This window comes from Anthonomus grandis, chromosome 4 (assembly GCF_022605725.1).
Source record: "Anthonomus grandis grandis chromosome 4, icAntGran1.3, whole genome shotgun sequence".
NCBI lineage: Eukaryota > Metazoa > Arthropoda > Insecta > Coleoptera > Curculionidae > Anthonomus > Anthonomus grandis.
This window is the reverse complement of record NC_065549.1, coordinates 18205097-18218532: the sequence shown is the minus strand read 5'-3', so window position 1 is coordinate 18218532 and position 13436 is coordinate 18205097. Positions and strand designations below refer to the sequence as shown.

General features: G+C 31.8%; 1 protein-coding gene across 1 annotated transcript in view; it reads right to left on the bottom strand.

The window, feature by feature from the left end:
* The window catches only part of LOC126735081 (uncharacterized), a 54707-nt gene extending 41788 nt beyond the window's left edge, over window positions 1–12919 (bottom strand). The window contains exons 1-2 of the mRNA XM_050438977.1: window positions 12695–12919; window positions 2177–2249 (exon numbers count right to left, since the gene is read on the bottom strand). Coding sequence (XP_050294934.1) covers window positions 2177–2249; window positions 12695–12738 — 117 coding nt within the window. The 5' untranslated portion in view covers window positions 12739–12919. The remainder of the gene's footprint in view (window positions 1–2176; window positions 2250–12694) is intronic.
* Between the last annotated feature and the right edge of the window lie 517 nt (window positions 12920–13436).

Sequence of the window (13436 nt, the reverse complement as noted above, 5' to 3'; positions counted from 1 at the left end):
CTACTTTATGATTGATAAACAAACTGTACATAATTAAAGACATAATTAATATATAATTAAAGACAAATTCCGCATGTTTTATCCACCATATTTTAGATAAAAATTATGGATCTAACATTTGTATCCAGCCTGGCATGGGTACAAATATTCCAAGACATCTTAGAACTATTCTTTCTTATTTGCCATATTATCACCGTTCTATCTCCGTATTCATCCACAAACTCTTGCACTTGACATTTTCAGATCGACCAGTACTTGCAATACAAACTAATGATCATCTAACTAAATGTCTAAATCATCTTGTTGGTTTATCGTTGATTCTGATAATAAATCTGTGATCAGCATATGTATGTCTCTGATCAATAGAGTAAGAAGATGCGAGTATCGATATGGAATAATAGCAGTAGTAGTCGAGGTCTAGGAGTCTCTTCGTCTCCCTAACTCTTATCCATCTATCATCACTTTGCCATTGGCACTACGCAGTCTTTCCTGAACAGATACTGTTACACTACTAGTAGACCCTTCTCATCTTTTCTGCTGTTTGGATGGAGTGACTCTCACGCCAAAAAGTTCTTTATATTTATTCAGATTAGCGTCCTGTCAGAATTCCAACCAAGTTCTTGATACTGATCGGATCTCCTCAGACGATAAGTACCTCGAGAGCCGCCATGTTTTGGTATCATTTTCTTTTCTTTTATCCCTAGCTCCTATATCTTAACTCCTTTAATCCCTAGTTTTTTACACATCGGATTAAGTACTTAGTTTTCATGGCATTGCTTTCTACTGAGAGCATGGGTCTGAACGTACCTACATAGCAAGTTCGTGAGCATTGTAATATAAAATACTGCTTACTATAAACTTTTCCATTCGGCCTATGGTCCTATGGCATCATTGCATGGGGGAAAGTGTGCTCCGTCACTAAGTTTTTTGCATTGCAAACACGAGTGGTTCGAATTCTGGTTGGTTTGCATTACAAGGAAGAAAATCAGACAGGCTTTCCAGAATTTGAAGATTCTCTCTTTTCATGCCTCTACGTTTTTATCTATGAATATCTTGTGTATGTTAAAGAAAATATAATGAAGTTTTAAACACACCACCATGTTCATGAGTATCCCACGCGTCATGGAGGGTATGTAAGGGCAGTTTCCTATCGCTTGCCGAAGACCCAGTAAATCTGTTTAATACCTTTTATATGAATCCTCTTGTGTGTAAAACTGTAATTTGTATTTGATTTTGTAACCCTTCAGCTTGTTTGTTGCCTTCGTCACCATTAGGTCCTATCTTGTGCATTATCACTTATCTTATCTTGTGTCACTCCTAATTAGGGAGCAAGATAATTTAATCCTGATTTTCTTTTTTTAAATTTATCAATTTTTCTATTGAATTTTGCATACTAAACTGTTTTTGGTAATACTATAAGTGAACTAAATTTGGAAAATTTTATTTCAAGAATGAAAAAAATTGTGCAAAAATTGGTATAGACCCAGATTTGAGTCCAAGCGAAAATCTATTTTCGTAAAAACCTAAGACTAATATTTACTATGTCGTAAGGTTAGGCCATTCAGTAGAAAAAAAATGGATGTAACCGCGGCTCGCTCTAATTTATAATTAGGTGTTTACAAGCAGGGACTCGTGTTTTAAAATTAGAAAAGTGCACCGTAAGTGAGTAAGAGAGCGACCCGTAAATTTGGCGGTTTGGATAGTAGTTGGACGACCGTGAACAGGTTGTTGGGAATGAATCATTCAACCGTTTCTTGGAATAAACGTGAAAAGTCTTAGTAAAACTGTATGTTTATAGAAAATATTTTTTATCCAGATGGGTGTTTTCGAAGACATTCAAATTAATAGACTACAATTGCTTTTCTTTTCAAACAACAAAACATTGTTATCTTAATGGGAATCACGTAAGACTAATAGAAATTTCTCAGAAATTTTAAGTGCATTAGCAACGCACTTAATTTCTGTTAACGTGAGTATTTATGAATTAATATCGCTGATAGCTTGATACTTGCTAAGATTTTTTATGGTATATTAAAACAACAAAATTATGACATGTGATATAATAGTGATACACAGCGTTACATAGGTGCAAATAGATATCTCTCGTACTCTCCATTTCGACATTTTGTTTTTTTATTATTATATATGTGGTACTTTATTAATATTCGTTACTTACCTTTAGGTTTGTTATAGCTATACTTTGTTGACTCTCCACTTGGACCACTTGTTGCCCTCCAGAGTTTTTCTCCCTAAAAATAATAATACAAAATTAATATTGTAAAATACAAAAAATTTATATTGAAATACAAATGAAGGAAGCATTATTATAAGAATTAATTTTAGATTATGAAAAGTATTTTAGCTTTATTAGTAAATTGAAAGTTTTTTGTGAGGAAAATTGACTTCAAGAATGTTTGCTGTTTTAAACTGTTGCACTACTACTACTGGTTTCATAGAGTTATTTGCTTGGTGGGTTTAAAATGGCCAACGACACACCTTGACCTTAAGATCAACGCATACATTGCCTTTGTTATTATTTCATCAAAGCAGAACTAAAAAAAAATTATATTAAGCAGTTTTTTAAGCATTTGATCTTGTCAAGTTGATGAAAACAAAAAAAAAATGATTACAAACGCAAAAATCTAAATCCGGGACGATCGATAAACCCTAAGGTCAAACCCATTATACCATAAGTTTTATTTAAAGTAAGTATGTTTTTCTTTTCATTTTTGCACAATCTTAAGCATATTACTATTCTGTGAATGAAAAGAAAAATGCCGAAAATGTCACTTCTTCTATAAAACAAATAAAGTACAGATCAACAGGTTAAAAATTCATACTAAAACGATTTGACTCATTATTAGGACACGAGATAGTATTATCTGTAAATATGAAAATCCCTTATGTATATTAGTAGAATAAATTTATAAATCCAATAAATATAAGTTAACTGCGACCCAAAAATATTATGCTATATTTGATATAAATAAAAAGCCGAAAACTATTCAGATATGTTATAAATTAGTTCAATAAGCTCGAAATTCACTCAGTATCATGAATCGTTGTCTGATCCTCGACTATTACCTTGATGATGCGACCCAGCGTAGAGAGTAGATCAAAAATCAATAAACTATCAGTATTCAAATTCGTGACTTTTATATTAATGAGATAGAAACATCAATTTTTATCAATGCACTCATGCCTCAGGAGGCTATTAATTTTAATTTGAACCATTTGTTACAGGAATCGTGAAGATAATTTTTTACTGACGTTTTTAGCCTTACCAAAACTGGTTCAAATAATTTTTTATGAATTTTGAAAAGCACTCTATCTTAGGTAACAATGCAGTTAATTTTTGTCATTGCTATGAGTGGAACTCGGAAAAATTAATTGTAGATCGTTTATATACAATATACTGCATCTCAGGAGCGTAGCCAGGGCGTCAAATTTGGGACTCATTTCAATAAATTGCTGACTACATGAATTATGATTGGGTAGAAGTAGAAGTAGGAGATCATGGAAGTGTATATAATAAATAATCAAATATCTATATTGCAGTAAAAGTTTAATGTCGCAAGGCAAGTATAAGATATAGGATGAATGAGTACATTCCTGAGTTATTAGTAATACATGATATTATCACAGCGAGTATAATTCAACGTAAGTAGTAAATGCATGTCAAATAGCCGATTTTGTATTTGAATATTTTTATTTTTTCCCGGTTTTTGCGTAAAAAATCCGAAATGTACCGTCTGCTGACTGTTTGGAGGGATTCACACCACCCACACCCCTCCCCTCGTTACACCTCTGCTGGATCAAAAAAAAACTAAATATAAATATAAGAAGCTACTCAAAAATTCTATACTTATCTCCTTTTCCTTTGGAGCCTCTCCTTTCCATTTCCTCAGCAAAAAAACAGACCATATTAGCCAAATGTTGAAATTGCTGTTCAATTTTTTTTTCGGAATGGTCACATATAATTTCTGCAGCTACTTAATGCAACTTAATTGGATGTTTATATCTTCATATTGGATGTCCATAGGTCGATTAAATATGTGTTTTGTAGGTCAAAGTATCGATTTAAGGCATAAAAGTGTGGTGAAATCCTTATATTTAGAAATCGATGCCGAAAATTTATAGCCACCAGGTTTGTTCTCTTAAGTTTCGACTTCCGTATTTTTAAGAAATTCTTACTTAATCCAATAAAAATTTACCGCAGAAAATTTTTATTTTAAAAACGGAGTCAAAAGGTGAATAATATTGGTTTATTTATGTTTTAAGATACAGCGATATATAATGCAGGATAAAAATCTTCTAATTATATTATAATAAAGAACTGTTGTTATAAAATCATTTACTCTCTCAACGGCTCCTTTAATTACCAGTATTTTTTTCCATCTAAATTAAAGACAGAATCAAAACATTTTTCATGCCAAAGAGAACTTCCTCCGCTGGATACTAAATCATGCAAGAAATTCTATTTTTAAAGCCATTAAAGCGGAAAATATAATGGGGGAGTGAAATCTTAAAATAGGGTGCACAGATTGTTGACAATTATGTTTTGAAATAATATGGGTTCGGTTGTAACAAATCGTATCATTCTATAAATTATAATTGGTTATTAATCATTCAACATAGTAAGATTGCCCCTGGTGCTGCAGCTCACTGTATTGTCTATGGATTCATCTGATTAAGGAGCTTCTAGTTTTTCACATAAAGCTTATATTCTATGGGTGTTTCGCTAGTGCGCAGTATCCAGTTTAGTCATATTCTTTTGATCGTTCCAAGTTCTAGAATTTTGTTTGCCAATTATTGCTTTGTCAACAAATTTATTATTTAACAAATACATGTTCAAAGTGTATGAATTGTTCTTCAGCCCATGTCTTTGTTGGGAGATATTTGTTGTTTTTTTTAAAATATTTTTAAGGATTCAAGAGGTAATATTTTTTTTAAGTTACAGAGAATAATGATAATATTACAGAAACTGCGTAAAGCATTAATAAAGCCATCAAAGATCATTAATTCAGTTTTTTAATAATTGTGTTACTATTTTATTATGATTAAGATAACTTGATCTTAATTTGAGTTTTTTCTATAATTGACAGAGATTGAAAGTACAGGGTGTTTCAGAACTATGGGATCAAACTTCTGGGGGTTGTTCAGTGCAACAGAAGAATCCATTTGAGTATAGGAACCCATGTCCGGAAATGCGCCACTACGGCCCTAAGACGCGTTCAAATTTATAAAAAACATTAATTACCTAAATAGGATCTGCTGCATTTATTTTTAACTTTTGTACATGATACCATAACAACAATTGTTTAAAATTAACGCTTATCAATGTCATCTTTAAACATTTTATAGCTTACAATTTTTAAACATTTATTGCTAAGGGAAAACTTTACCAATCAAGAATTGGCGGATATGTATTTGGCATATGGAGCAACAAACTGCAATGCACGAGCAGCATCGCGGTTGTATCATGAACGTTATCCCGAACGACAGCATCCTGGATACAAAAAGTTTATTGCGGTTCATCGGCGGCTCGCTGAGACAAGCATGTTTAAGACCAAGATGCATGATACTGGTGTTGCTCGAACCATAAGAACGGTAGAATTTAAAGAAGAGGTACTTCAGCGAGTTGCCGATGAATTATCAAATAGCACACGTGACGTCGCTAAGAATATGAATACGAGTAACGCTTCTGTCTGGCGGGTACTACACGAGCAACAACTCCATCCTTACCATACCTTACCACTTCCAGAAACTTCAAGGTATGACTGCAGCCGGTTATCATCCTAGAGTTCAATTTTGTCGATGGCTTCTGGATCACATCATTGCACAACCAAATTTTTTACGATATGTTTTGTGGACCGATGAAGCCTCTTTCACAAGAGACGGTATTTTTAATAGTAGGAATAGCCATGTTTGGGACGAAGGAAATGCTTGGGGGCATTGTTGATGATTATTTAATTGGGCCATACCTTCTACCGGAACGGTTAACAGGACCTATTTATCTGCGTTTCTTGGAGGAATTTCTCCCAGAACTCCTTGAAAATGTTCCACTAAAGGTTAGACAGCAAATGTGGTTTGAGCATGATGGAGCGCCGGCTCACTTTGCTGTACAAGTACGCGAGTATTTGGCTCAGCGGTTTGGGCACCGTTGGATTGCCAGAGGTGGAGCAGTTTCTTGGCCTCCTAGGTCACCCGATTGAACGTCGCTCGATTTCTTCTTGTGGGGACATGTAAAGTCTTTAGTCTACGAAACTCCAGTAGAATCAGAGTTAGACTTAATTGGACGAATAACAGCAGCATTTAAAATCATTCAAAACGAGGATCAAATTTTTAGTGTAGTCCGCCGAAATCATGTGCGGCGTTTAAATCGGTGTATTGAGGTTGGAGGAAGACATTTTCAACAATTCTTGTTATGGTATCATATACAAAAGGTAAAAATAAATTCATCAGATCCTATTTAGGTAATTAATATTTTTTTTTAAATTTAAACGCAGGCAGTAGTGGCGTAGTGACACATTTCCGGACATGGGTTCCTATACTCAAATGGATTCTACTGTTGCACTGAACAACCCCTAGAAGTTTGATCCCATAGTTCTGAAACACCCTGTATAATTTTACATGAATGAACTCTTAAACCTATAGTTTTTTTAGATAACTGGACGGATAGAGGAGAATACTTACAACTACTTTAGGAATCGACGAAAACCTATTGCGAATCACCCTGCGAAAAGACTGATTTCCGGAAGTATCTCTTATTTATTCTTCTTTGACATCTATCGAAAAATTAGCTGAATAAATTGATATTTACTGAATAATTTCAATAAAGAAGCAAAGCGGTTACTACACTCAGAAACTCACCTTCCAAACAGTTCGTAAACAAGAAAATTAGCAATGTTAAACCAATAACGAATTTATATTCGCTCCTTTTATTCTATAAAAGCAGTGTTTTCAAAAGTGCTTTTATTACAAAACGACGTTTTTGCATGTTGCAGTAAAAATATTTCCGTGAAACAGATATAGTATACATCAAATTAGACTAGGTAATGTAATGGGATTTTTGGTCCCGGGAGTTCTTAGGTCAAAGAAACCACTAATTTCGGGAAATCTCACTTTCAGTTTTGTCACAGGCTTGTACCCTACACCTTTTAATAATAAAAGCACTGAACCGGATTAAAACCTTTTACCGAAATCCCGGAGTCAAAAGCGCCACACTTCTTCATTAAATGGTGATAAACGAAGTAATAATCATAGGAACATATAGGAAGTAATAATAATAGAGCAAACTGTAGCAAAGGTATAGGTCGTTCCGATACAGTAATGTTTATTATGCCTAGTGCAGCTGTTGAAGTTATTAGAAAAACTTATGGAATATTTTCTAGTTATAGTTACATACCAGTCTACGTTGTTATTTAAGTAATGTCAAATGATGCATTTAATGCAAAGTAATATAAAATGGCATTACAGCTGAACATATCATCTGTAAATGCCATCAAGGAAAGCAAAACTATTAAGATTTTTGGCTTCAAATCGCCATATTTGTTTTTTTCCAAATCGATATCCTAGTTGCCTTTATCTAAAGGGTTTTTGTGTTAACAGTGTACAGAGTTGACTCGACTGTTGGGTCTAAAATTATTAAAAAAAAATAGTTTGATAGAATTGATTTATTGATTGAACTTGAGTTGATTAGCAATAAACCTCTTTTCAGCAGTCTCCTGTATCTTCAAGAAGTCTCAAAAGTGTAGGCTTGGTACATAAAAAAAGAAATACAGTTATTATTTTGCCCACTTTGGTGCCTGTTTATTAAAAACGATTTTAAGAAGTTCTGTCATAAAATTCTGTTACTGTTCTATTACTGCCATTGTTGAAGTTGTATGCTCAAATTTTCTACAAAAGCTTTCAATAGTGTCAATACAATCGAAAGCTTTATTAAGATTAGCAAAAAAGACTGTAAATTAAAGGCATCCAAAATCATTTTACAAATTTAGTAAACAAAAGTGTAATTTATATTGGATAATATGGTTGCTTGCTCGTATTATATAAATGTAAATCTCATGCATTCCAAAAATACATTAAATCATCAACTTTATCTTGCTATGAAAATCTATTAAGGGCAACTTCTTTGTTAAAATCTTTTTACGACACCTAAAAATAAAATCCTATTAAAATCCTATAGGCGCGTACTATAATTGCCAATGTTTGCTTTTCCAGGTTCGAGACCAAACATACGTCTAACTCATATACAGACGAACACACCTCTATTTATGAAAGGCATCCGCTTTGAAATCGGCAACTTTTCTCGTCTCCGCTTCTTATTTTTCTTGTTTCTTGTTTTCAACATCCGCTTTTCTTGGTGCGCTAAGAATACGTCTGCATGCAGTTTATGGCCGACTGGGAAAGGTATTTCACAAAGAAAGGAATATCTGTCTAACGAGTTACCGAAACGGTTACTTTGAGGAAGACGAAACATTCTGGGAAAATATGAATTTTTGAGTTATGACTCATATGATAAAAATCGTAAAGACTAAAATGTGTACCTAAGATGGTATGGCAACAAAATGCACAGCATGTTTTGTTGCCATACGTCATTCTATATGAAGAACCTAGAAACTTTTAGTTTTTATGTATAGAATAACATATTTGTCAAAAAAGTTCACGTTAGCATCAAATAAATAAGAGCAATTGCAGAGTTCTTTATGAATCAATTTTTACATCAAGTTTATTCGTTTGTTGTTTGTATACGAGTGTTTCATCGAGAAAGAGAGATATTTTAAACGTAAAAAGAAGTTATACAGGAAATTCCAAATAACCTACATTATGCGTATATCGCCCTTTACAATATTATAGGGCAGCATATCAGAAATTCATATATAAATATTAAAAAACCCCGCATTTTCCGTTCACATTTGGTGTAACACACTTCGATGGACAACTGAAAACTCAGTACTGAAACTTTTTTAATTGACAATATAATTTTTAATTTTTTCCACATACAATTTTATTACAAAAGTTGCAGTTTTCAGTTGTCACATTTTGTTAATATTTATGGACGGCATCTTATCATTCCTTTCTAGTATCGTTTAAACAGTAGGTTTTAGAATTAAAGTTGCTGTTTTGAATATCTTTTGTTTTGATTTTGCTATTTTAAAATATTAAACAATGACAGCAAGTTCTGTAATGGAAGTGCTGGTGCTGTAAAAGTGGAATATGAAAAAAAAATCTAACAAGAATCACAGTCAAGTCGACTAACTTTTAAAGTTTTCAAGAGTGCTCGGATACCTTAAAGATTATGATACATTTCTCACATAAAAATTTAATAAACGTCAAGAAATGCATCATTTAGATATTAAAGAAAATATCATGGGTATCAAAAATAAGAATGCAGAAATTAGTACCAGAAGAATAAGCAATGCCTTAGACGAACCCCATGTTACGGTTTGGCGACAGTTACAGCAACATAGACATTATCCATATCAATTTTATCAACTAAAGTTGGATATGATATGGAAAAAAAGTTCAAAGGTTAGAAACGGTGGATCATTCAAAATCAAGGAATTTTTAGGCGCTGTTTGTTTCTGAATGTGGCTCAATTTATACAATTATTCATGAAATGAAACATGCATATTTGGTTATCCAAAAATCTAAGAGCTATCCTCGAGAAGTACACACTCCCAGCAAATTTTCTATTATTAGTGGTGTGGGCTCTATGGCAATAAGACGTCATCTCATTTGATTTTTGACGAAATATATGGCCATATTATGCCCAAAACATTCTACAAATATGCTAAGTATCGTATGTGCATATGCCTGACAAATATCTAACAGATGTGCCGAAAATATTCAATTTTCATATCTGTTAGGTATTCCAGCAGCATACGTCTGAAAATAAATAAAACGTTTTTTTTTCATTAATAAAATATTGATTTATTATATTGTATTATATTATTGTATATAGTATATATACAATAATAGTAGTTTTCTCACCTATTTGTTAAAAAAAGCAGAAAATATATTTTCTCAACAAACTTTAAAATATATAAGCATGTGCTATAAAATATCGCTGCAGCCAATCTGCAGTGGTCTATTGTTCGTTGATATTTTGAAGACTTTGATGTGAATACCTGTGATTTCTGTTTGATAAAGCTGACAGATAGAAGTGGCATTCTGGTTAGCCTAATTTTTTAGAAGCTCAATGGAGGAAGTAGTTCTACCCTAAGGGTGAAAGTAAACGTTGATTTCTACGCTGGCTAAGAATTCTCTATTTTATTCAAGCTCAGTATGCAACAATATATGAAGATATAAACAGAAATTTAAATAATTTTTTATGCTTTTGGTGTTTGGGGAACGATATTCTCTTTTTCTTATACTGTACTAAAAGCCAAAAGACTGGAGGTAGTCTCCTTGACGAAATGTTGGTTAATTGATAACATAAATTGATAAGACATATAAAACATAAGCTTAATTATTAGAGTAATCCCAAAATTAGTAAATTCACACAAATTCAAGCTATAAATTATATGCTTTTATTTATAATATAGATACTTTTCCGTCCACCCCTCCTCATTAAATTCCTGCAAATAAAATCTGTACACTAAACCAATTTTTAGATAAATGCAATGAATATTATTTGCTTTATGCTCTTTAATGGAAATTTCCTCAAATATGACTTTCATACTATTTTCTTGGTCACTTAGTTTTAAAAGCTATTTGTGCGATATCTACTATACCATCTTTTGTATAAAAAATCTGAAGGCTATTTGAGCCTTTTCCAGAAGACACTTTTATTAAATTTAAAATACTACTAAGAATGGTTCGCAAGTATTCTTGATATGTTTCAAGTTTAAAATATCTTTAGGTAATAGGATAAGAATATTCTTACAATATTATATTTTTACATTTATGCGATATTTTTGTTACTGTAAATAAAATGTAATGATCACGATATGTCCAATACGTTCTTTCTATTGAACAAAAACGTTACTCATAACTGTGTTACAGTTAAACACAAAATTTATGAAATTAGCGGGGGAAATCATTTAATACACTCCAAGCCTCGGATAATGGATGGTATTGTAAACACTATTTCGTTGCTCTCTCGATGTACTATTTTATAAATAGAAACCAGGGAGAACTTAAATTTCTCCCTGGTTTTCCAATATTAATTTTTTCTAATCGTGTAATTTATTTATACTCGTACTATACCCTATAAATTCTATGCACGTTATCAAGTATGTTCTGGAAATATTTAACATATTATTTAAATATTCATTGTATTTGAAACTTCAGGAAGGAACATTATTTATAGAACATCTTCATGATTATATTTAGTGATGAGTTTCGATTTCTATTTAAGACTTATTATAAGATGTTAATATGTAAGGAAAAGATACATTTATGTCAATATCAATGTGTAAGGCAAAGAAGTTGGTTTTGAGGGATCATAAAAATTAAATAAGTGTAGTACAATATTTAAAAGAATAAATTTAATAGAGCCATGTCAAATTCTAAATTTAATAGTAGAAAAAAGAAAAAAAAATAGCAAGAAATTGCGATTTTCTGCGGCATAAAATGTTCGACGCCTCGTATAAAAATCCATGATTTAACTGTAAGAAACTTAGTAATGTGCAGCCAACTGCAAAAATTCAAATTAATTGCTATTGAGCAATGAGCAATTGAGCAATTAATATTTTACTTTTAATCCATATAGACTTAGACCAAGGTATAGTATTACTCTGATAAAAAATATATATTGTTTTATAAAATCGCAAGAGTAATTAAATAAGTTTAATAATAAGCTGTGTGAATAATTTATTATTAACTCAACAATGTATTCTTTAATTTGGCGATTTGGAAATTGCAAACATAATATCAATAGCACTGTTATTTTAGATATTGGCAAAAAGTATATAAAAATGATTTTCATTTCAATGATTTTCCTGAAAATTCTGAAACAAAATACATAAAACTACCTGGTTTAGAATAAAAATACCTAGAGTCATTTATTTTAATAAAAAAAAATTAAGAGATTGGCATAATTCAGATTTTTTCAATATTTCGAATTTTAAATTTCAAAACGGTATTTTTTTATTATGCACTAATCACATCACTTTGTTCCAATACCATCACTTACTATAAACATAATTTAAAAGAATCATACGAAATTTATTAACACTTCAATAATGAATTATTTAAATTGACTCATTCGCAAGAGGTAACAAATATTTTTTGTTTTAACTTTAAATTTAAAAATTGCTGACTTATTCATTTTTAACGTGCTTCTTGTTACTGTAAACGCATCAATAGCATTGTTATTTTTAAATTGGGATATTTTGACGACATCAAAACAAAACACACAAAAGTATACAAAAAATCAACGTACTCATTAGAAGGGTCCCGAGAACGATAATCTGCGGTAAACTAACGAAAAAATCATAAATCATTATTGTCTGTCGGAACTTTTCAAAGGCGATTGTGCAATATCTCTGTCGAGATAATTGCTTTAGATGAGCTGTTTTTTACTTATAAACATCGGCATTTAGGCCTAAATAAATGAACAATCTCTAGTCTCTTCCTTGCTTAAAATATTTTTTATATATTCTGGTGAAGCCCTTTCATAATTGTTGTTAAAACTGGCAAAATAACAAATTTCAGTTATATTTATTTCAACTCTAATTAGTCTTACCTTTGTGACATGGGCCTTACTCTCACAATAACTTTAAGCTTCATTGTCTTATTCACTTATGAATACAGATACTGGTTAAACAAATTTTAGAAAACTGACCCTGAACTAATTTACAATAAAAAAAAAGTAAATAAAGATTAACGGTTGCGTAAAAGTAACGAAAACATGGAAAAACTTGCGTGGCTGGATTCGTATGTGCCAGCTACGATGTATGCGAGAAGAAATTTGACTGAAGCCGGGGCCTCTCAACGCCAGATGCTGAGGCTTCTGTAAAGAGTAGTTTCTAAAATTAACTTTTAAACTTGAAAGTTTCGATTTGAACGCCCCCAAGCCGATTTTTTATGGGAAATTCTCTTAATTGGAGTGTTTGATAAAAATGTTAATTTTTTACACGTTTACTTTTGACCCGTAATCCTCGCATGAAACTCAAGTCAAAGGGTTTCTAATAACATTGGTCGAAAAGTAATAATAAATAAGGTTTTTGTACCGGGTGGCCACTTAAGCGAGCTTTGCGGCTGTATGTCAGAAACTAATAATCGTAGAACGTTCAAACAAAAAATGTTGTTATGAAGGCGGGCAAAAAAAAATGCTGGAAAATATTTTTAAGTTTATTTGTCGGCCGCTAGACGGCGTTACAGCTACCTCAAAATTTAAAATTAAATTTTTTTCAAAAATCTTGCAATAACAAGCATATTAAAATATTATTGTAATAATCTCCAAACATTTCCATACAAAAAAGTTC